This window comes from Cricetulus griseus, chromosome 3 (genome assembly GCF_003668045.3).
Source record: "Cricetulus griseus strain 17A/GY chromosome 3, alternate assembly CriGri-PICRH-1.0, whole genome shotgun sequence".
Classification (NCBI taxonomy): domain Eukaryota; kingdom Metazoa; phylum Chordata; class Mammalia; order Rodentia; family Cricetidae; genus Cricetulus; species Cricetulus griseus.
The window spans coordinates 55,219,634-55,241,577 of NC_048596.1; the positions used below are offsets into that span (position 1 = coordinate 55,219,634).

Consider the following 21,944-nt stretch of genomic DNA (forward strand, 5'->3'; position numbering starts at 1 on the left):
AGGGGTGTGGAGGAAGAATGACATCTAAGGGTTGGGATGTGGCTCAATTGATGAGTGCTTGCCCAGTGTCCATGAGACTCTGGGTTCCTAGTGCCACATAAAAGTGGGCATGGTGGAGCCGGCTTGTCATCCAGTGGCTGGGAGGTATAAGCAATAAGAAGTTAAAAGTCATTTTCAGCTACATATTAAGTGAGGCCAGCCTGGGCTACATGAAAAGGATCTTTCCTTCCACCACGTGAAGTTGTTGAACTCTAGGTCTTGAGCAAGCTTGATAGTGGGTGCCTTTACTCAGTGAGCCATATTACCAGCCCTGTTTTGTTTTTATTTGTTTGAAACAGTCATTCTATGTATCTCAGGCTGAGAAGGAAAAAAAAAAGATTCTTGACAAAGAGGGGTGGCTTAGTGGTTAAGAGCACAGGCTGGGTTTGCAGAGGACCCAGGTTCAATTTCCAATACCCACATGGTGACTCAGAACCATCTGTAACTCCAGTCATAGGGATCTGATGTCCTCTTCTGGCCTCCACAGGTACCAGCACGCATGTGGTGTACAGACATCCATACAGGCTAAACACCTATATACATAAAACACTAAAATAAAATGAGTCTCCATCAGGATCACTGCCTACCTGGCTCAGCTGCTCTAACTGGCTGGCTGTGTCTCTCTGAAAGGCAGATACTCTATAATTTCATGTTGTTATTCAAGATTAACCTGGCCATAGCTGGAGGTGTGACTCGTGGCAGAGCTGTGCATAGGATCCACCAAGGAGGGACTGGGGGCATGCTTCAGTGGCTGAGTGCTTGTGTAGCATGCATGCACCAGGTCCTGGGTTCCGTTTTTAGTATTGATAAAGAAATATCTTGGACATTCTTGGCTCTTTGTCCCATACACATTTTACTATCAAATTCTCAGTTCTATGAGAAGCCCTGGAGGGCTGTAGGCCAAAGTTTGCGCCAAATGTGAAGGTTTGGAAAGCCAACCAGTTATGCCACTGGTAAAACTGCTGAGCTACTGAAGTACTGGCTGACTCCAGAGGTCGTGTATAATGAGAGCTTGTAGGTTTAAGATATCTTTATTCAGATAAACACCAGCCAAACACAAGCCAGAGAGTGCCAGGGGCAGCAAGGCATCCAGGCCAGAGAGAAGGGGCCCCCATGTGCCTGCAACCCCTTAAGAACCTAATTGGCATCATCCTGACCTCATCTTGACCACGCCCTGACAGGCGTGGTCAGGCACACCTGTAGCCAGCCCTTAGGAGGCGTGGTTGCGGTGTCTCCCTACAGACTTGGACCAAATTAGGCAAGAAAAAAAAGCCATAAACACTAGCCAGGTTTGTGACACAGAGCAGTAACTGAGGCCCCTCCTCCTAGTTTTAAATTTTTGTTATGGGAAGAAATTGCCTTTGCAAGATACACAGTGATCTCGGGAGGATAAGACACATTGGAAACTAGACCAACAGACTGTTTTCTTTTCTCCCAGCTCAGTGGTTCTCAATCTTCCTAATGCTGTGGTCCTTTAAATACAGTTCTTCCTGTTGTGGTGACCCCCCCCCCCGCCATAAAATTATTCCATTGCTACTTCATAACTGTAAATTTTCTACTGTTATGAGTTGTAATGTAAATATCTGTGTTTTCTGATGGTCTTAGACACCCCCTGTGAAAAGGTCATCTGAACCCCCTCAAGGGGGCTGGACCCACAGGCTGAGAACCGAAGATTCACAAATCAATGCCATTCTACAAACTGCATCCTTTGGAGTGAGCCAATGTGTGTCACATTTCTTTCCTTTCTTTTTTGTTTTTCAAGACAGGCTTTCCCTGTGGCTTTGGAAGCTGTCCTGGAATTCCCTCTGTAGACCAGGCTGAACTCAAACTCACAGAGATCTGCCTGCCTCTGCCTCCCGAGTGCTGGGATAAAAGGCATGTGCCACCATCACCTGGCTAGCATGTCACGCTTCTAACAGTTCCCAAGCAGTATCTAAACACCTCCCATACCTGCCATCCCACATAGTCATCAAGGGCCACACAGGACAAAAAGAGACTAGAACTTCCTGTTTCAGGACAAAGAGGAAGTGGATAGGATGCCAGGGACAATCCAGGACTGGCAAAGGAGATACTACAGAGAGTTTGCCCTGACCTGCTGAGTGTCTGAACTCAGGCTGGCTGTAGGAACACAGCAGAAGCAGTGGCTGAAGTGTGATGTACCTGTGACCTGTCTCAGAGACTGAGTGTCTCCTCCCGACAAATCTGCAGATGATGTCCACAGTGACCATCAGAAAACAGAAGACAAAGAGGGGTGTGGCTGGTGCAGGATGCCCATCCAGGTGGGGGCTGACACCTGGGACCCGGCTAGGTTAAGCAGCACAGCTGGCTGAACACACAGGGCTGGGATGGGCATGGGGCCTACTGCTGGTTTTCTTCCCACTTCCCTCCAGAAGAGAGGCCTGTTTCTGCCGTATGCAAGAGTCAGCTGCGTTCCATCTGTGTTCTGATTCATAGTATCAAGGCTGGAAATGAAATTTAGTTATGGCCGGGTGTTGGTGGCACACGCCTTTAATCCCAGCACTTGGGAGGCAGAGGCAGGAGGTTCTCTGTGAGTTCAAGGCCAGCCTGGTCTACAGAGCAAGTGCCAGGATAGGCTCCAAAGCTACAGAGAAACCCTGTCCAGAAAAACCAAAAAAAAAAAAAATTAGTTATGACTCTTGGGGGGCAAAGGCAGATAATCTCTGTGAGTTCGAGGCCAGTCTGGTCTACATAGTGAGTTCCAGGATGTAGTGAGACCCTATCTCAAAAACAAATAAACAAACAAACAAATAAATAAAATAAATAAAAACCAGCTAAGTGTGGGGAGGCACACTTGTAATGTCAGCACTTAGAAGGCAAGAAGGCTGGCCGTTCAGGGTTATACTGGGCTACATATTCAAGTTTGAGGCCAGCCTGAGCCACATGAAGCCCTGAATGAAGCAAAACAAAACTGCAAAATGAGAACAGCTAACAGGTCTGTGCATATACTGTATGCCAGCTCCTATTCAAAAGCTTTATGGATGAAAACACTTAATGAATGTGGCCACACTTCAGGGCACAAAGAGGACTGGGAACTTGTTCAAAGCCACAGAAGAGCTGAGGATTAAACCTGACTGGCTTCAGACACTGCTCTCAGCAGCTTCACACAGTGTCCCACTTTAATAATAGGCAAAGTGGTGGGGGGAATAACCATAGACTATGAAAGAAAGCTGCAAGATGCCAGCCACCAAACATCCTTCAGGATAAAGCTGTGCTCCTGAGAGAGTTTCTAAACATGATCAAGACCTCTCTACCAAAAGGCAGATGAAGCCCTGGGTTCAAGACCCAGATCTGATAAAATCAGATGTTGTAGCACATGCCTGTAAACCCAGAAATTGGGAGGTAAAGACAGGAGAAAGAGAAGCCTAAAGTCACCCTTTGTTTTGTAACGAGTTTGAGGCCAGGCTGGGCTGTAATGACCCTGTCACACACACACACACACACACACACAAAGCCAAAAAACAAGAGTCAGCAAGCTACACAGTTGCTGGTGGTCACACTGGTGGTCACAACAATATCAGATTCAAAAGCATTTGGATCCAGGATAATGGGTAAGTTTTAGTTTTTTATGTTAAATGCTAAAATTTTTGGGTCATTGAACTCATTTGCTATTGGAAAGTGGGGTTTTTTGTAGGGGGGTTCAAGACAAATAGGGGATAGAGAGGTCTCTATGTATCTCTGGCTGTCCTGGAACTCCCTTTGTAGACCAGGCTGGCCTCAAACTGCCTGCCTGTGCCTCCCAAGAGTTGGGATTAAGGGTGTATGCCATGACCTCCTGGCCCTTCCTTTTCTTTCCTTTCCTTTCCTTTTCTTTTCTTTTCTTTTCTTTTCTTTTCTTTTCTTTTCTTTTCTTTTCTTTTCTTTTTGAGACAGAGTCTCATGCAACACAGTCCAGCCTCCAACTTGCTGTGTGGCCAAGGATGATCTTGAACTCCTGATCCTCTGACCTCTATCTGCTACCTCCTGAGGGCACAGTTAAAAGGCATGGACAACCATACCTGGTTTAAGGAGCACTGGAATACAACCCATTCTACTATCTATATTTTGTACATTTACAATGAAAGATATATTTTTAATTTTTGAAATATAAAATCAGTTATGGTGTTAGATAAGCATTTTCTTTAACTCTATTCTTGGGGTCAAAGAAAAGAGAAGTTCCTGTCACTCAGGCTTTCATCTCACTGGGCCCAGGACAAGGGTGGTTCTATATAGTTGGTTCTGTTGTAAAGCTTCCTGGAGATGGTGACATTACAGGGTTCATCAGGAGGAGGAAGAGGAAGAAAGGGGCCAAAGGGACTAACAGATCCCTGGTATGTGTCAGCTGTCCAGACAGGGCAATTGGAGCTGGAGCCTTGGAGCCTTGAATGCTGGCTGCATATGGGAATTTTGAGTTTAGTCCTGAGTTAGTGGGGAACCATAAATAGTTTCTGGCAGAGGTCAGGGGACTTGTTTTTTTGTTTGTTTGTTTTTTTCGAGACAGGGTTTCTCTGTGTAGCTTTGAAGCCTATCCTGGCATTCGGTCTGGAGACCAGGTTGGCCTCGAACTCACAGAGATCTGCCAAGGGCAGGGGACTTGTAATGTTTCTGCTGGCTCCACACTTGGCTGTTAGGCAGGACCTGTGGACATGGAAGCAGGGGTGTATGGAAAGGCCAGCAGATGTGGGACAGCAGGCATCCCTCATGACTCCTGCAGAAAGAAGCCAGATACATAGATAATGACACAGGAGGAACAGTCTGAGAAAGCAGCCAGCATCTCAGAGGAGCCTGCTTAGGAGGTGACACCAGAGTGGACCTTTAAAAAGATATTTTTCTAGCCTAACTTCACCTCAAACTCATGGCAATCCTGCTTTAGTCTTTCAAGAGTTGGAATTACAGGTGTGAGCCTGCACAGCCAGTTTATTGACCTCTGTGTCTCTTTCTGCCTCTCTATAACACACCTATATCACACACACACACACACACACACACACACACACACACACACACACACACACACACACACAATCCTCTCTTTACTGGGGTCAAAGGCAGGGCCTTGAGCAAGGTAGGCAAGCTAAGTAAGGGACAACTCCAGCTGTCTCCTTAAAAAAAAAAAAAAAAAACAGGGCCAGGTGGTGGTGGCACATGCCTTTTATCCCAGCATTCAAGAGACAGAGTCAAGCATAGATCTCTGTGAGTTTGAGGCCAGCCTGGTGTACAGTGAGGGAGAGAGTTCCAGGACAGGTTCCAAAGCTACATAAAAATCCTGTCTGGAAAAACCAACCAACCAACCAACCAACCAACCTCCCCTCTTTTTCTTGAAACAGGGTCTTGCTATGTATCCCTGGTTGGCCTGGATTACATACACAAGGATGGTTTTGAAAGTGTGGCAATTCTCCTGCCTCTGCCTCAGACCCCCTTCTTTACTTGAGGAGCCTAGTAAGCAAGTACACTGGCAGCTGTACCATCCTGAGTGGGTCAGTTGGCATCATAGCTACCCTGTCTGCTTCTGCAATTGGGGTTCATCACTTACACTCTGTATGTGGAAGGCTTAAGGGACTAACACAAGGTAAGTGCTTGGAGTTGAGCCTGACACTAGATGAACATGGGAGCTCTCCTTCATGCTCCATTTCGATCACTTCCATGACCATCATCTCTTGTCCCTGGCACCCCTGCCGCTTTGTGTTGTGGCCTGAGTACTCTTGAGAGAATCTTGATTCTCTTGGTGGGGAATCCTCTGACTCCATCCTGTTCCCCCTCCTTCTGTCCCCAAAGGATTCACAGACTTAAATGTAAGCCCTAGATTAACAGGGCAATCCCTAGCTCTGCCCAGGCAGTTCTTCTCTATCCACGATAGGAGGGGCCTAGTCTGCCCCGCCAAGCTGTGTATCTTCAGGCAGGATGCAGATGATATTGGTGGCTCTTTCAGGAGCATTGATGAATGCAGTGACTGTCTCAGGCTTGCCAGAAGTGCTGTGGATCTGCTGTGTGCAGAGCACTATGGGAAGGAAAGCCTGGATTGGAGTCCACTTCCCCCAGATAAGGAAGAAATCCTTCAGAGCCTTGTTTTCACCCGTGGAGTTAACACCATCTAGGGTCACTGCCCTAGTTTCCTGTCTATTTCAGTGATACACACCATGACCAGAAAAACGGTTTGGGGAGGAAAGGGTTTACTTGGCTTACACAGCCCATCATTGAGGGAAGTACCCAGCCCCTCATTGAGGGAAGTAAGGACAAGAACTAGAGGTCCGGTGCTGGAGGCAGAAATGATGCATGCAAAAGCCATGGAGGAACACTACTTACTGGCTTGCCCAGGGATGGCTCCACCCACAGGGGGTCGGGCCTTCTCATGTCAATCATTAATCAAGAAAATGCTCACACAGGCTTGCCTATAGGCAATTTGATGGAGGCAATCCCTTCAGTTAAGGTTCCCTCTTTCCATATGGTTCTAATTTGTGTCAAGTTGACCAAAAGCAAATGAACAAACAAAATACTAACTGGAGTACATTGGGGGTGGTGTATGTGGGCAAACAGGCCCACACCCGTCTCCTACATACTACATTTCTAAGTCAGGCATAGTATTATATACGCTTGTAATCCCAGCACTCAGGAAGTTGAAGCAGGGTTGTGAGTTAGAGGCCAGCCTGGGCTACATAACAAGATCCTGTTTTTTTTTGGGGGGGGGAGATGGGGATTGATACAGGGTTTCTCTGTGTAGCCCTGACTGTCCTGGAACTCACTCTATAAAATAGACCAGGCTGGCCTGGAACTCAGAGATCCACCTGCCTCCTAAGTGCTGGGATTAAAGCTGTGTGCTACCACCGGCCAGCAAGATTCTGTTTAAAAGAAAAATTATTAGTTTTTCAGATTTTATTAAATGTGTGTGCATGTCTTCCCCCATGTATATATGAGCACCCCATGATGTCTAGTGCTCTCAGAGGTTAGAAGACAGTGTCAAATCTTCTGGAACTGGAGTTACAGATGGTTTTGAGTTTGGTTTGGTGATGGGAACCAAACCTGGATCTTTTGCAAGAGCAACAAGTCCTCTTAACCACTGAGCCACCTCTCCAGCCCCTCCCTGCAAGTACATTTCTTTCTTTCTTCCTTCCTTCCTTTTTTTAAAAAGGATTTTATTTATTATGTATACAACATTCTGCTTCCATATATATCTGCACATCAGAACAGGGCATCAGATCTCATTACAGATGGTTGTGAGCCACCATGTGGTTGCTGGGAATTGAACTCAGGACCTCTGGAAGAGCAGCCAGTGCTCTTAACCTCTGAGCCATCTCTCCAACCCTCTTTCTTTCTTTCTTTCTTCCCTCCCTCCCTCCCTCCTCCCTCCCTCCCTCCTCCTCCCCTCCCTCCCTCCCTCCCTCTCTCTCTCTCTCTCTTTCTTTCTTTCTTTCTTTCTTTTCAAGACAGGGTTTCTCTGTATATCCTTGGCTGTCCAGGCTGGCCTTGAACTCACAAAGATCTGCCTGCCTTTGCCTCCCAAATACTGGGATTTTAAAGGTGTGCAACACTACCATCGGCTGCAAGTACATTTCTACAAACAAAGAATGAGTGCAGAACAGCAGAATAGAGTAGTTCCTTCCTACCCAGAATGAAGATTAAAAGGGAGAAAAAAAACAAAAAGAAAGCCCGGTCTGGTGGCATACACATGGGAGGCAGAGGATTTCTGTGAGTTCAAGGTTAGTCTGATGCTACACAGCCAGTGCCAGCCCAGCTAGAACTGTATAGTGAGACCCTGTCTGGCAAAGCAGAAGGAGGGAGGGAGGGGAACTCATATCTAGGGCTGTCTTGGAATACCAGCATTGGGAAGTCAGAGGATCACAACAAGCTCAAAGCTAGCCTACTCCACATAGTGAATTCCAGGCCTGTCAGGGTTAAATGAGACCCTATGTTAAAAGAAAAAGTGAAGCATTTCACCAGAACCAGAACAAGGTTCCAAATGGCTGAGTAAGACAAGCAATGACCCATCAAGTGTCCAATACTTTCTGGAACTGAAAAGAACAGTGTGTGTGTGTGTGTGTGTGTGAGAGAGAGAGAGAGAGAGAGAGAGAGAGAGAGAGAGAGAGAGAGAGAGAGAGAGAGAGAGAGAGAGAGAGAGAGAGAGAGAGAGACCCGCCTCTGTGGTTAATGGGCACTTCCTCGGGCATATGGATGCCCAAAGAGCACTTTGTTCAACAGGGTTCCGCTGGGCCAGTGTAATCACATTAGATCAGGTCTATTCGGCTCTAGCGCAACTGATACTCTCCCCAGCATCCATTCAGCTGGTGCTCACTAAACTCAGAACTTGTAGTAAGTGGAATAATCCGGATCCAGCAGGGGCGACACAGGAATTTTGTTTACTTGGGAGAGGAAATTGGTCTGTAAGAAAGGACCGGCAGGGCCAGCTGGACTGCATCTCCCAGAAGCCCCAGTACCAGAGTAAATTTCCGGTCTCTGTGTCTACGCCCCCTTTAGTAGGCGGGGCCGAGGGTGGAGCGCGAAGGCGGGGTGGGTTGTGTGTGCGCGCCGCCCGTAGAGAGACGTGTGACGCACTTCCTGTGCGTCCCCGTGCATTTCTGTCGCGCTGGTCCGGCGGCTCTGAGTTTTGAAGGTGACAGCGGGACGTGACCCGCCTGGGTCCCGCGATGCTAGCGGCACGGCAGCTTCTCGGTGGATCGCTTCCCGTGCGGGTATTTGTGCGTTTCAGCAGCGGCACGGTGAGGCCCTTCCTGGTTCAGGCCTGTAGTGTTCGCGTGGCGCAGGCCTCCCTCTGGGCTGTGGATAGCCCGGGTAAAAACGAACGGTACCAACCCAGGGCTCACATTCTACAGAATAGCTTCTTTGTTTAACAGCCTTGTTCTAGCGTGAGGGTTTGCGGGCTTTGTGGCATCTTAGTCTGTTACTTCTTTCTCTCAGCTTTGCCAGGTAGCGGGGTCATTGCCTCATTTGCAAATGCAGAAAAAAAGCTTTGGAAAGGATTATATCTCCTCGTTCCCCCGCCAGTGTTTTGCTTTCTGTAGTGGCCAGGAAGTGCTTTTGTGGTTTTTGTTTGCTTTATGAGATAGGAGCTCACTATATAGTCCAAGCTGTATTCGAACTAGTGATGATCTACCTATGTAGATCATCCCTCCCGGGGTGCTCCTGGGACCATAGGCATCCACTGCCATTCCTAAGAAGTACTTTTAAGGAGGTAAGAGTGGAAGTCAGGCCACTTTGTACTATCATGAGTCATTCCAGCCCACGACTCTCTACTTTATCTCAGGTAGGCCCCACATCCCTTTTGTGGCCCAGTCTCTGAGAGGCATTTCCTTTCCATCAGTGAACACATAGTGCCTCTTTAGCAGAGTTAAGGAAGTCAAAGCTTCGTTTAACCAGGTTTTGCTCTAGTGGAAGAGCCAGACAAATGCTGGGCTTGGGGAAGCAGTGTTGGTGCCATAGTTGTAGTATGACATGGGCTCAGCAGAGGCCATCTGCTTTTAGCTCTGTGACCTTCCGTCAGTTCCTTTTGCTCAGGGACTCAGTTGCCTTCTTTGTAGAATGGAGAAAACCATTCCTATCTCAAGGTTGTTACTAGGATGATTTGAGATGAGACATAGAATGTTTAGCCCAGTTTGAAGTCTCTGCCCCAACTCTTTTTTTTTTTTTTTTTTGGTTTTTCGAGACAGGGTTTCTCTGTGGCTTTGGAGGCTGCCCTAGAACTAGCTCTTGTAGATCAGGCTGTCTTGAACTCACAGAGATCCTCTGCCTCTGCCTCCTGAGTGCTGGGATTAAAGGCGTGCGCCACTCTGCCCCAACTCTTCATTGAAAAGTTTCTACACCCTGATAAGCCTCTCTGCTGATGCAGCAATCCAGATCAGACCAAATCAAACTGAATTAGAAAAAGCCCATGTTTAATGGATACAACACTCCCGGGTGGCCTTCCAGCCCCTCAGAGAGAAGAAGGGAAAAGGAAGCCGGATAAACCACAAGTCTGGTTTGGGGGGGGCAGTTTAAATACCCTGTGGGAGTGGTCTTGAGCATCTCTGGGGGAGGGGTCATCATTTGGAGGGTTTTATGATATGCAGCAGTGTTTGGAGGGAGATGGGGGAGGGAGGCTTGGGTGGAACTTCCACCATAACATCCTAGACTCTTTGGGTATATAGATGCCAGGGGCTGGGGCAAAGCTTTTACCATAACATCCATGGCCATAGAGCTCTGCTGCATCACCTCCTGACCTTCTGTCTCCCCAGACAGCACCTAAGAAAACCTCATTTGGTTCGCTGAAGGATGAAGACCGGATCTTCACCAACCTGTATGGCCGCCATGACTGGAGGTGAGACAGGGCCCTTAGCCTGCTGGGGCCCTTAGCAGAGCCTCTCCTTCACATCCTTTCCTACTCTGTCCAGGCTGAAAGGTGCCCAGAGTCGGGGTGACTGGTACAAGACAAAGGAGATACTGCTGAAAGGGCCTGACTGGATCTTGGGTGAGATCAAGGCATCTGGTTTACGGGGCCGTGGTGGTGCTGGCTTCCCCACTGGCCTCAAATGGAGCTTCATGAATAAACCCTCAGATGGCAGGTTTGTGGGGAGTACCTTGTGATGTGGTTTAGGACAGATTAGGGGCTGCTGAATCACTGGGCTTTGGGACTGATTCTGGGAGACTTAGCAGACTGTAAGGGGATAGACAGAATTTAAGAGGTATCTCTGGGTTTCCTCAGCAGAGACGCAAGAGATTACAATCCAAGATTTTGACACAGGCAGGCCTTATTCAAATCCCAATTTTGCCTTTTAGTAATTGTCAAGCTTTGGGAAATCTGGCCTTTTTGAATCTGAAGTTTCTTTTTCATGCCTGAGTATGATATGCAGGAATTAAAAAGATAGCGTTGGTTTAGCTTTTGACCTGCAATTGACACCTAGAATGCAAGTTATAAAAGTTAGCCCCTGAACTGGCATAATGGCTCAGCAGGTAAGGGAGCCTGCCTCCAAGGCTGGTGACCTGAGGTCATCTCCAGGACCACTGGAAGAAAGAGAGCCTCCTTCTAAATGTTACTCCCTGAGCTTCACATGTGTTACAACACACGCTACCTCCACCAGTAAATGTATGTAATGAACAAAATAAATTTTCTGAGACGGGGTTCTCTGTATAACCCTGGCTTTCCTGTAGACCAGACTGGCCTTAGACTCAAGAGTACTGGGATTAAAGGTGTGGACCACCACGCCAGGCCTAGCCCTTTTTTTTTTTTTTTTTTTTAAGTCAGCCACTTACCTCCTGTTGGCCTCAGGGCCTTGCTGGAGGTTGAAGAATCGTTATGACCAAGAGCTGACTCAAGGGAAAGCACAGGGAGAGATGTTGGGACTAAGGAGAACAAAGGCTTTTCTTGTGGACATAGATGGCCAAAGATGGACTGGGCTTCGAGTACTCTGTCACTGGTGGTAAGGCAAAGAGAGCCTCAGGTAGGGCAGAGAGGGTCAGCTTTTTTGAGACTTCTCTGGGTACAAAAGGAATGGAATTTGGTTGAGAGTTGGGTCTTGGTGGGTCTGTAGCCTGACTGATGTTCAGGACCCCACAGGCCCAAGTATCTGGTGGTGAATGCTGACGAGGGGGAGCCAGGAACTTGTAAGGACCGAGAGATCATGCGCCATGACCCTCATAAGCTGGTGGAGGGCTGCCTGGTAGGAGGCCGGGCCATGGGTGCCCGGGCTGCCTACATCTACATCCGAGGAGAATTCTACAATGAGGCCTCCAATCTGCAGGTGAGCACATGAGTGTTAGCCAACTGTGCATGCACTCCTCACACACTCCCTTTCCTGGCACAACCATTCTTAAATGGTAGCACCAGTTTCTGGTCCAGCAGGGGGCGGGGGATCTATTTCTGAGTCCATCAACAGCAGGACCTGGCTCCAGAGTTCTTCCTTTGTGCTCCAGAGGTCAATTTAGGAAGTCTTCAAGGGTCCCATGGCTCCTGGGTTGGAGGCTGACTCTTGGGGTGTGGTGAGGCTTGGGAACTCTTCACCTTGTTTCACAGGTAGCTATCCGAGAGGCCTATGAAGCAGGTCTGATTGGCAAGAATGCCTGTGGCTCTGACTATGATTTTGACGTGTTTGTGGTGCGCGGGGCTGGGGCCTACATCTGTGGAGAGGAGACAGCACTCATTGAGTCCATTGAGGGCAAGCAGGGAAAGCCACGCCTGAAGCCACCCTTTCCAGCAGATGTGGGTAAGACCCTGTGGGACCCTGATCTGACTGGGTGCCCTCTGGGTGCTTCTTAGAATATTTCTCTATGCCCTTTGGAGGGGAGGACAGATTGATAGGGGAAGGTGTTATTAACAGACTCCACCACTGCCACCATCAGTGCCCACCATGTCCCCTCCTGGCAGTGAACTTTCTTTCACAGTATCTGTTTAGGAACTAGGAGTGTGATGGTGAACAGGAGATGAGCTTCTCTGGAGTCTGGGGTGCAGTGTGGGACAAGAGTAAAGAGACAAGAATAGGAACTGCCACAGGGCCAGGACAGGAAACATCCCACTGCAAAAAACATGTTTTCAGCCAGGCAGTGGTGGCACGCGCCTTTAACTCACCACTTGGGAGGCAGAGGCAGGTGGATCTCTGTGAGTTCAAGGCCAGCCTGGTCTACAGAGCAAATTCCAGGACAGCCAGGGCTACACAGAGAAACCATGTCTTGAAAAAAACAAAAACCAAACCATGTTCCCTTTCCCGGGAAGCCACCAGTCACCAGTATCTTTTCATTTCCTTGAAGGAGTGTTTGGATGCCCCACAACTGTGGCCAATGTGGAGACAGTGGCTGTGTCTCCCACCATCTGCCGTCGTGGTGGCTCCTGGTTTGCTGGCTTTGGCCGAGAACGAAACTCAGGTACCAAACTGTTCAACATCTCTGGCCATGTCAACAACCCCTGCACTGTGGAGGAGGAGATGTCTGTGCCACTGAAGGAGCTAATTGAGAAGCATGCTGGTAAGCTCAGGGCCAGCCAGGAGGAGCAGGGTGCTGAGAGAGGACACAGTGGGAAACCTCAGGAGCTAGACTAGGTTCAGGGCCTGACATTGGTCCTGCCTTAAGCCTAGGCAGGTGTGCTGGATTTAGCCCTAATTCTTTTGGGAATTGTTACAGGTGGTGTCATAGGTGGCTGGGACAACCTCCTTGCTGTGATTCCTGGTGGCTCATCCACTCCGCTGATCCCTAGGTCTGTGTGTGAGACAGTGTTGATGGACTTTGATGCACTGGTGCAGGCCCAGACAGGCCTGGGCACAGCTGCGGTGATTGTCATGGATTGCTCGGTAATAGTTTATGCCCCACAGTCCTCCTGCCAGCCTTGATGTTACTCCCTCCCCTCCCAATTCTTAGAGCCTGAGATCCCAGTATAGTGGGAAAGTCTGGGCCAGAACACTGCAACCCAGTTCAGGGGTGTTGTGGAAGGCTAAGGTGTCTGTGCATTGTTCCTTGTCTCCTAGACAGACATTGTGAAAGCCATCGCTCGTCTCATTGAGTTCTATAAGCATGAGAGCTGTGGCCAGTGTACCCCATGCCGTGAGGGTGAGCTTCCTGGAAAGGCTGGGATTTGGTTGCTGGGCTGTTCTTAACCTTCCCCTGTGAGGCCTGTACCCCTTCAGTGTTGTCCCCCTCCCTAATGGGAGAGCCTCAGGCCCTTCTTGCTGCTGTGCTGCAGGCGTCGACTGGATGAACAAAGTGATGGCTCGCTTTGTGAAGGGGGATGCCCGGCCAGCTGAGATCGACTCCCTCTGGGAGATCAGCAAGCAGATAGAGGGCCACACCATTTGTGCTCTGGGTGATGGGGCAGCCTGGCCAGTACAGGTACACACTGCCCTGATGCATGACACTAAGGTGGGTGGTATTAAGAGCCCAGAGCTCTGGGAATTTGGAACTCTGGTTCATACAGTGCCTCACTCTCCTTCCCAGGGTCTGATCCGACACTTCCGGCCAGTGCTTGAGGAGCGAATGCAACAGTTCGCAGAGCAGCACCAGGCCCAGCATTCAGGCTTCTGAGCCTGTACCTTGGCCTGATAATTTTACATCCTTTTGGGAAGCTGGACAATAAACAAGTGCTACCCACTCTCCAATCACAGCTTGTCTGTGACTTTGCTTTTCACTAGGCAAGAGAAGCAGGATGGGGCAAGGAGGTGAAGGCTGGACCTGGCCTACTTTTCTTTTTGTGAAACTAGGGGATCCATCCCCGGACTTTGGGCATGCTGGGTAAGCATGCTGCCACTGAGCCATCTCCCCAGTCATGAACCTGGCCCAGTACAGCCTCTAAGGCAGTGGTTCTTAGCCTTGTGGGTCATGGCCCTTTGGGGGAGGTCACATATTACAATTCATAACAGTAGCAAAATTAGTTACGAAGAGGCAACAAAGTAATTTTATGGTTGGGGGTCAACAGAACATAAGGAACTGTATCAAAGGGTTATACCATTAGGAAGGTTGAGAACCACTGCTCTAAGGGGTTGAAGACAGGAGAATATGGGCCTCCTGGGCCCTGTGAGGTGAGGGCAGAGAAGAGGCAGACGTTCCTAGAGAAAAGACAGGCTCCTGCTGGCAGAAGCAGGTGTTTATTTTGCATTGTGCTTGGGGGTGGGGTGACTGAAAGGATACAGGAATGGGCACAGCAGGTTGGGCCAACCTACAGCTCTTTCCAGCTGCAGCAGACATCTTGGCCCCTTAATAGGCTGCAAGCAGGGCCCTGTGCTGGCTAGTTGTCAAGTTGGGGGGGCACACTGTCCAGCAGGTGCCACAGTTCAAGCCGGCGGTCACTGCGGCTCAGACACTCACGCCAGTGGTGCAAGCGGTCCCCACTGGCTCTGCTACTCAGCTGTACCCCACCTGCAGAGGAATGGGTCAGTAGTCAGCAGAGGCTCGTGAGGCTCCTCTCAGCACCCTGAGTTATTGCTTACCAATGAAATCATCAGCTGTGCCCAGGTCATAGTCCCACACAGACACCAGCAGTGCTTTCTGGGCCAACTCCTCCCGATGACCTGCATAAAAGAATTCCTGTAGGGAAGGGACAGGAAGGAGGTGAGTTCCTTGTGGTTTTAGAAACAGGCTCAGACAGGGCCTGGTTTGCTAAATCGAGACCACACTTGATCGGGTTCTCCTGCAATGACCCACCTCATTGAACTCAGGGTTCAGGGTCTTTCTCCGAACACTGGTCTTATATTTGGATTTCTTTCCAGAACTTGGATGCAGGGAACTGGAGGGAGAGGTGGGCTCGTTAGGTGTGGCCCTGCAGAGCCAAGGGTTCTCTCCCTCACCCTTCATGCCCACCTGTCTGTTTCTTTTTTTCTTTCTTTCTTTTTTTTTTTTTTTTTTGTTTTTCCAGACAGGATTTCTCTGTGTAGCTCTGGAGACCAGGCTAGCTTCGAACTCACAGAGATCTGCCTGCCTGTGCCTCCCGAGTGCTGGGATTAAAGGTGTGCGCCACCATTGCCGGGCTCCCACCTGTCTGTTTCTACTCACAGGCGGACAAAGGGGTCGGAGTAGCCATTGGCATCCATGGGGGCCAGGTGGGCACAGCGCAGCACTCCTACCAGCAGGCCACCACGCTGGGAGCTGTAGCACAGGGACAGTAGGATGCGCCCACGTTCCTCCCCATACACCTCTACCTCCATCTCCTCCTGCAGATGGAAGCTACAGTCAGATCCTGTCCAGTCTAAAGCACCCCCCCCACACACAGGGGCCGGTCCCCAATGTGAGGGCACAGATGGCGGTAGAGAAACCAGGCTGTCAAGTTTATTTCCCTAAACAGCCATTTTTTCAGTACCCAGTGAAAAGATCTTGTAGTGGCACTCAAATCTGTACCCTCCAAAGCCCCAGAAAGGGAAGGGCTTGCTGCTCACATCTCTCAGGACAAGTAAGAGAACTGATGATTGTCACAGTCATGTCAGGGGCTTTCTAAGTGGCTTGTTCCCATGTAATGGAAATAGCTCTGGGAAGCTGTCATCAGGGAGGGGCAGGTCTCTTACCTCTTAAGCACACTTCCACAACTACTACCTGGTAGACCATGTTATGAATGTCCTTTGTCACATTCTTTAGACACTGGAACCCCCAGGGGTGATGGACTGGGAAAGCATGCCTTCTTTCCCTCCTCTGGGGTAGAACTGACAGCAGAGATCCGAACTAACTTTCTTTTTCTGTCTTTTTTGTTTGTTTGTTTTTGTTTTTTTGAGACAGGGTTTCTCTGTATTGCTTTGGAGCCTGTCCTGGAACTAGCTCTTGTAGACCAGGCTAGTCTAGAACTCACAGAGGTCTGCCTGCCTCTGCCTCCCGAATGCTGGGATAAATGCCGTGGGCCACCAATGCCCGGCTGATCCAAACTTTCTTATCATTGGTAGTGCTCAGTAATGCAGGAGTGCTCTGCACAGCCTCTGTGTGCCAGGGCACAGATGCACACAGGCTCTGGGATTGGCAGTAACTGTTTCCGGGTTTTTAGTGATGTCCCCTGTGGGACTCAAAGGCTTGGGCTTAGCTAATAGGCCACTGCAGAAACTTGGGCCTCCACTAGGGGGCAGGGCACCTATTCTGTGTTGACAGGAGCAGGTGGATGGCCTGTCTTCAGCCTTGTAGATGCCCTTCCTGCTGGGCTGTGGGCTTCTGGGTAAGGATCTCAGGTGGGGTTGAGTAAGCACTGGTGACCTTCACTGTCTCCTGGCAGGCACACCCAGAGGTATCCCCAGTGCTGACACCAGTGGCAGACAAACGACTTGGGAGCTTATTCTTTCTTCTACTGTGCCCAGTCCTCCCACCTCTGGCCACCTCAGGCTCTGCTTCTGGATTGCTGGGTCTCTGCCTACCTATCCTCTGGGAACTCTGCAGGTCCTTCCTAGGGTTCCTCATCTTCTAGGCTACCCTAGAAGAAAGTCACCATCACCCTGTTCAGTCAGTTCTTGAGAGCTCATAGAATATATAAGAGCAATGGACTCAAATTCCTCCAAGCCTTTAAGGGCTGGGATCCCTGTCCAGCTCACACCTGATCCCAGCCTGGGCCATCTAGGTCTGTCTGTCTCCATATCTGCTCAGTCAAGTTTTCCTACCTACCTCCTCATACAGAGACATGCCACGGGCTGTGTCCAGACTCTTGGGCCTCTTGGTCTGAAAAAGCAGAGCACTTAGTCACTTCTGTAGATATTGTCCAGGTGCCTAACCCCATTCTCATTATATGGATTCTGGCCTTGTGAACCAACCTGAGTCTCAGCCCCACTCACCAGTCTCCGCTTCTCCAGGCAGATGTCAAAGCTCCTGGCTCGGTTTGGCACCAGCTTCCTCAGGGGCACTCGTAGCTCCCCTAAGGGGGTTGCTCGACGCCGAAGCCGTGAGTCTTCATACACACATAACCTGGTGGCCACCCAGGTCACTCCTGGTCATACAAGTCCCAACCCCTGCCTCCCTACTAGTGGCCTCATCTGGGTCCTCACCTCAGGGTCTTCCGTCCAGCATCCTGACAAGTAAAGCCATGATAGGTGAGCGTCTCCTCCCAGACAGGTCCCCTTGTGCCTCGAACAGTGCGTGTCCGAAGTTGGCTGGCCTGGGGCCAGGCAGGCAGGTCAGGTCAGGCACTCTCCTGGCCTCCTGCCCTAATTCTAGCAACTGTTCTTGAGGTAGGGGTGAAGTAGGATCCTTGGGTACCTATCCTGGCCCTGCCATCTAAGGGGACTAGATCTTACTCTCACCTTGCTGGCCCCTGGCAGCAAGTTGGCTTTGACATAGGTGTCCACAGAGCCTGAGGCTGGTGGCTTGAGACCCTGGAACAGAAAGTGGATGTAGAGAGGCCTGTGGCTTGTCCCATCCCAGGAACTCTGCCCCCATCCTCACCTTTGCACGGTGGGCTGTGCAGTGTAGGGCGCTGTTGTCCGCATCAAAGAGAAGCGTGAACTCCAGAGTGCCCAGGGCAGCTAGGGTGGCAGGTGGAGGACACGGTCACCCCACTCTGGCACCCATCTGTCCACATGGCACAGTGCCACTTGCCTGGCCTCTGCCATGGGTACTAGAGACACCCCCGACTTAGTCCTAGGGAGCATCCCCTCATTGTTTCCCCTACTCACTGCTGTCATCCGAGTCTCCTTCTGGCTCTGAGTTGGGCTGCAGCTGGGGTGCAGAGTGGATGGCCGGGGCCAGCATAGCCTGAGGGTCTGGTGCATGCAGCACTGGCTCCAGAAAGGGGTAGAAGTGTGGAAAGTAGCCAGAAATGAGGCGGATGGGCTGTATGGGACCGGGGCTCACGTCGATGGCCATGTGTTCCTGCATGCTCACCCGCTGCCGCCCACCGGCTGGCCCTGCGCATGCCATGGTGGCTCAGACATAGAGACTCAGAGAAACTCCCACCTACTGGAGACACTGGGCACACACCTAGCCACCAAGATGGAATAAAGAGTCATCACCAAGGCTGCCCTAGGACAGACCAAAGTGTCCTAAGACTAAAGGGGCAGTGTTAGAAGCTGTCCCTGGAGGGTCAAGGCTAGAGTCAGCCCTCTGGGGTCCTTACCTCTGACAGCTGTGTCACATCGCCTTGCTGCTGCTGGCTCTGGATGTATGCTTACGGTAACAGAAGCTGAGACTGAAGTGACCCATCTGAGCAAGTGTGTGACTGAGCAGGGGAGGGGATCAGGAGCCCACACCGCCCAAGGGCCCTTCCCTAGCACTGGGGGCCCAGCCTTGTCTCCTGCCTCTGCTCCTCCATTCACACTCTGTCGAACAGAGCTATTTTTACCACTATCATGTGGTCCTGCTGCTGGGTAAAGAGGCTGCAGGGCCAGAGGTGTGTTGGGGGTAGGCAAGAGAGGAAATAGGTGAGAAGGGCAGGAGCATGGGGGGATGAAGGGAGGTGAGGAGAGGGGACTGTGGAGGTGTGCAGGGACGGGAAGGCTTCTGTGAGAGAAGCAGGCACAACAACTGGGAAGGCCCTGCATTCTAGTTTCCTTGAGGACACTGCTGGCAATCACACCACACACTGGCCCCCGGCCCCCGGATGGAAATACAATCAAAGAAGTAATGTCCCTTTGTCTCCAAGTCTGTCCCCCTTGACTTTATGGTGGCCCTCTGTGTGGTGGAACTGGCCTATCACTCCATCTCCATATGGTTCTTCCCTTCCTCCTCCCAGGCAGGACCTTCTAGCTAGACTGACCTTTGCCCTGGCCATTGGTCACCTTCTTTGAGGTGTTCCTGACTTCCTGGCAGGGGATCTCACTAACAGTAGCTTCCCTGCATCCCTTCCACTTCTGCTACCCAACAGCTTATTGGTTTCTGAGACAATGTTTCAATATGTAACACAAGTACAGGGGAGCTTGAATTCTCCATCCTCCTGTCTCTGCCTCCAGTGGGCAGGCATTACAGGGGTATGCCACATACTTTTCTCTTTTCACCTTTTAAACATTTATTTCGGGTATGAATATACACATATGCAAGCATGCATGTAGTAGGCAGAGGGGTCCCAAAGGTGAAACACTGATTGCCAGGATTTGCAGCCCGTGCCTTTACCCACCCATCTATCTCACCAGCCCCTATCTTGGTTCTTTTTTTTTTTTTTTTAGATTTTATTTATTTATTTTGTATACAACATTCTGCTTCCATGTGTATCTGCACATCAGAAGAGGGCACCAGATCTCATTACAGATGGTTGTGAGCCACCATGTGGTTGCTGGGAATTGAACTCAGGACCTCTGGAAGAGCAGTCAGTGCTCTTAACCTCTGAGCCATCTCGCCAGCCCCCTATCTTGGTTCTTTTGAAACTGTTTTTCATTGGCTTGAGTCTCGCCAAGTAGCTTCTCCTGGCTGGCCAGCAGATCCAAGAGACCCACCTGTCTTTGCTGGAATTACAAGGGTGTGCCACCACTCCCTGTTTTTTCATGTTCCACACAGAAGATGCCAAGGTAGAGTTGTCAAAGACTCTTTTAATTAGCTCTGGAGTAGCCTGCTCAGATGAAGGCAGAGGCACTTAAAGGCCAAGCCTCAACTCCTAGGCACCTCTTGAATAGCTAGGTAGGGCTGATAAATGCCAGGGGCCAGCAACTTCAGGGTGAATTCAGTGATGACAGCTGTGAGGCCCCAGACACGGTGTGGTCCACGCAAGAAGACAGGCATTGTGTAGCGGAAGTGGCCACCCTGGCAGAAGTTGGTATACCCTTGGTTCTGTGTCTGCAGCAGGTGGGCCAGAGACAGTTCAAATACCTCATCCACCTGTGGACAAGAGACAGAGAGGGTGGACAGAGGACTGCCTCTGAATCCCCTGGTAGGACACCCCAGCAACCCAGTATCCCTCATTCACCTCCTCGGGGTTGGGCCTGAGGCTCTGCAGATCCAGTGGGCCCACGTTGGCAAGCACAGGGACTATGGTTGCCTTTCCCTGGGGTAGGTGGAGGGTGAGCAGTCAAGAGAAGCAAACCTGAAAGGCAGACCCTGCTCTGCCATCCAGAGGCCTTGGGTAGTCATGGCCAAGCGCCCTCTAGTCTTTTTCCCTGGCTTCTTGCCATGTTGCCTGATCACAGGTTTGAAGGGTTTAGAACCTCTTTCCCTTACCTATAGTACCCTAAAATCTCCCATTTGTCATTCAAGCCCAGATCAATGCAGCCTACCCTGCAAGCTTTCCTAGACCCTGAGCAGGGCTGGCTCACCCCTTCACTTAGGGTACAGAGTGTGACAGGATAAGGATGGCTCACCCGGTCATACACAGGCTGCAGGGCACCCCACACATGCTCCTTGGGCACCTCTAGGCCCAGCTCCTCTTGAGTCTCCCGAAGGGCCGTATGTATTACATCTTGGTCTTCGGGATCACACTTACCACCTGGGAAACTGAATGGGCAAAGGGAGTATTGGGACCACAGGCCCTCAGGAGGCAGTTTACCTCCCCGTATCATTAAAGTAAGGGGAGACAGGCACTGGAGACGAAGGTTAGGGCATGAGGTTCGGCATCAGGGTAAGACTATCCTGCTACTCAGACACCCCAAGTCTGTCTATAGTGTCCCAGTGGTACAGGTAATGACCCTGGGGTGTCCACAATTTCTTTGGCTTTGCCAAAGAAGGGGAGCCCTGGACGGCCTCTCTCCAGTCTCCGGTAAGGAGCAGAGTCCAGTTTTCGAAGGGGAAAATTCAGCCGGGTGTGCGGGGTGTAGGTGGTGCGCCGGCGCGGCCAGCGTACCTGACTTCCCCCCGGTGCTTCCCGACCAGGCGGCTGGAGCGCAGCGTGTAGAGCAGCGCCGGGACACCACGCACCAGACACAGCGGCACAAGCACCGCGGCCGCCGCGGGCCGCGAGCGTAGCCGGGCAGTGGTCTCCGCCAGTAGCTGCCGGCAGCGCCGCTCGCCCTCGGCGGACAGGCAATCAGACAGCATGTCCCAGATGACCAGGACAAAGAGGGCGCCGGCACGAGAGGGAGGGGACGCGGCAGCGCGGAGGCTCCTGCGCTGAGCGAGATCCCAGGCGGGATACGGAAGGGGGCGTTGCTCGGGACTTAAGGGCGGAGCCTCCGGGAGGTAGGAAGCGTGCGCGCCTGCTGGGGAGGGGCCTCGGATGGGTGGGGCGGGCGAGGCGGGGCTTTCCGGAGTTTGGGTATTCAAGGCAGACCGTCCAGGGTTTCCCTAGCAGGGCCTCAGAGGCCGGTGGGACCGGACCTGCTGGGGCGGGACCTCGCAGGCTTCGGGGCGGGGCACACAGGGGGCGTGAAGGCGGCGTTTGCTGCTATTGGGCATCGAAGGTGATTGGGGGCATCTGGGGCGGGGCTTGCTAGGTGAGAGCAGAAGCGATTTTGCGTGCCGGGACCAGAGCGCCACCTGAAGGAAAGACCTGGCCTAGAGCTGGTGGAGGTGTGTCCAGAAAGGCGGGCCAGCTTGACTTGAGTTTCTTTCCGGGGCGTGACTTCCCTATCAGTGCGGCCAGGTTGTTTTGGTCTTTGTGTTTAGGGAATGCTTGGGTGACCTGA

General features: G+C 50.9%; 3 protein-coding genes across 4 annotated transcripts; 1 reads left to right on the forward strand and 2 right to left on the reverse strand.

Moving 5' to 3' along the window:
* Nucleotides 1-8,572: 8,572 nt before the first annotated feature.
* On the forward strand, nt 8,573-14,107 carry Ndufv1 (NADH:ubiquinone oxidoreductase core subunit V1). The gene is made up of 10 exons (XM_027408738.2): nt 8,573-8,747; nt 10,260-10,342; nt 10,416-10,586; nt 11,579-11,762; nt 12,035-12,224; nt 12,766-12,978; nt 13,135-13,301; nt 13,476-13,557; nt 13,691-13,836; nt 13,942-14,107. Exons 1-10 carry the CDS (start codon nt 8,676-8,678, stop codon nt 14,026-14,028), a joined length of 1,395 nt encoding a protein of 464 aa, XP_027264539.1. The 5' UTR covers nt 8,573-8,675; the 3' UTR covers nt 14,029-14,107.
* A 465-nt stretch (nt 14,108-14,572) lies between these two features.
* LOC100756957 (double C2-like domain-containing protein gamma) lies at nt 14,573-19,760 on the reverse strand. Its single transcript, XM_035442067.1, has 10 exons — nt 18,075-19,760; nt 17,845-17,924; nt 17,703-17,774; nt 17,448-17,557; nt 17,238-17,367; nt 17,071-17,124; nt 15,493-15,650; nt 15,145-15,226; nt 14,931-15,027; nt 14,573-14,859 (listed from the first exon to the last, which is right to left on the reverse strand). Exons 1-10 carry the CDS (start codon nt 18,316-18,318, stop codon nt 14,729-14,731), a joined length of 1,158 nt encoding a protein of 385 aa, XP_035297958.1. The 5' UTR covers nt 18,319-19,760; the 3' UTR covers nt 14,573-14,728.
* A 139-nt stretch (nt 19,761-19,899) lies between these two features.
* On the reverse strand, nt 19,900-21,475 carry Nudt8 (nudix hydrolase 8). 2 transcript variants are annotated; one of them, XM_027408740.2, is made up of 4 exons: nt 21,164-21,468; nt 20,685-20,817; nt 20,294-20,371; nt 19,900-20,205 (listed from the first exon to the last, which is right to left on the reverse strand). In XM_027408740.2, exons 1-4 carry the CDS (start codon nt 21,355-21,357, stop codon nt 19,978-19,980), a joined length of 633 nt encoding a protein of 210 aa, XP_027264541.1. In that variant the 5' UTR covers nt 21,358-21,468; the 3' UTR covers nt 19,900-19,977. The 2 variants fall into 2 exon arrangements, with proteins under 2 accessions (XP_027264541.1, XP_027264542.1); XM_027408741.2 differs by lacking the exon at nt 20,294-20,371 and having other exon boundaries at nt 21,164-21,475.
* Nucleotides 21,476-21,944: the final 469 nt, after the last annotated feature.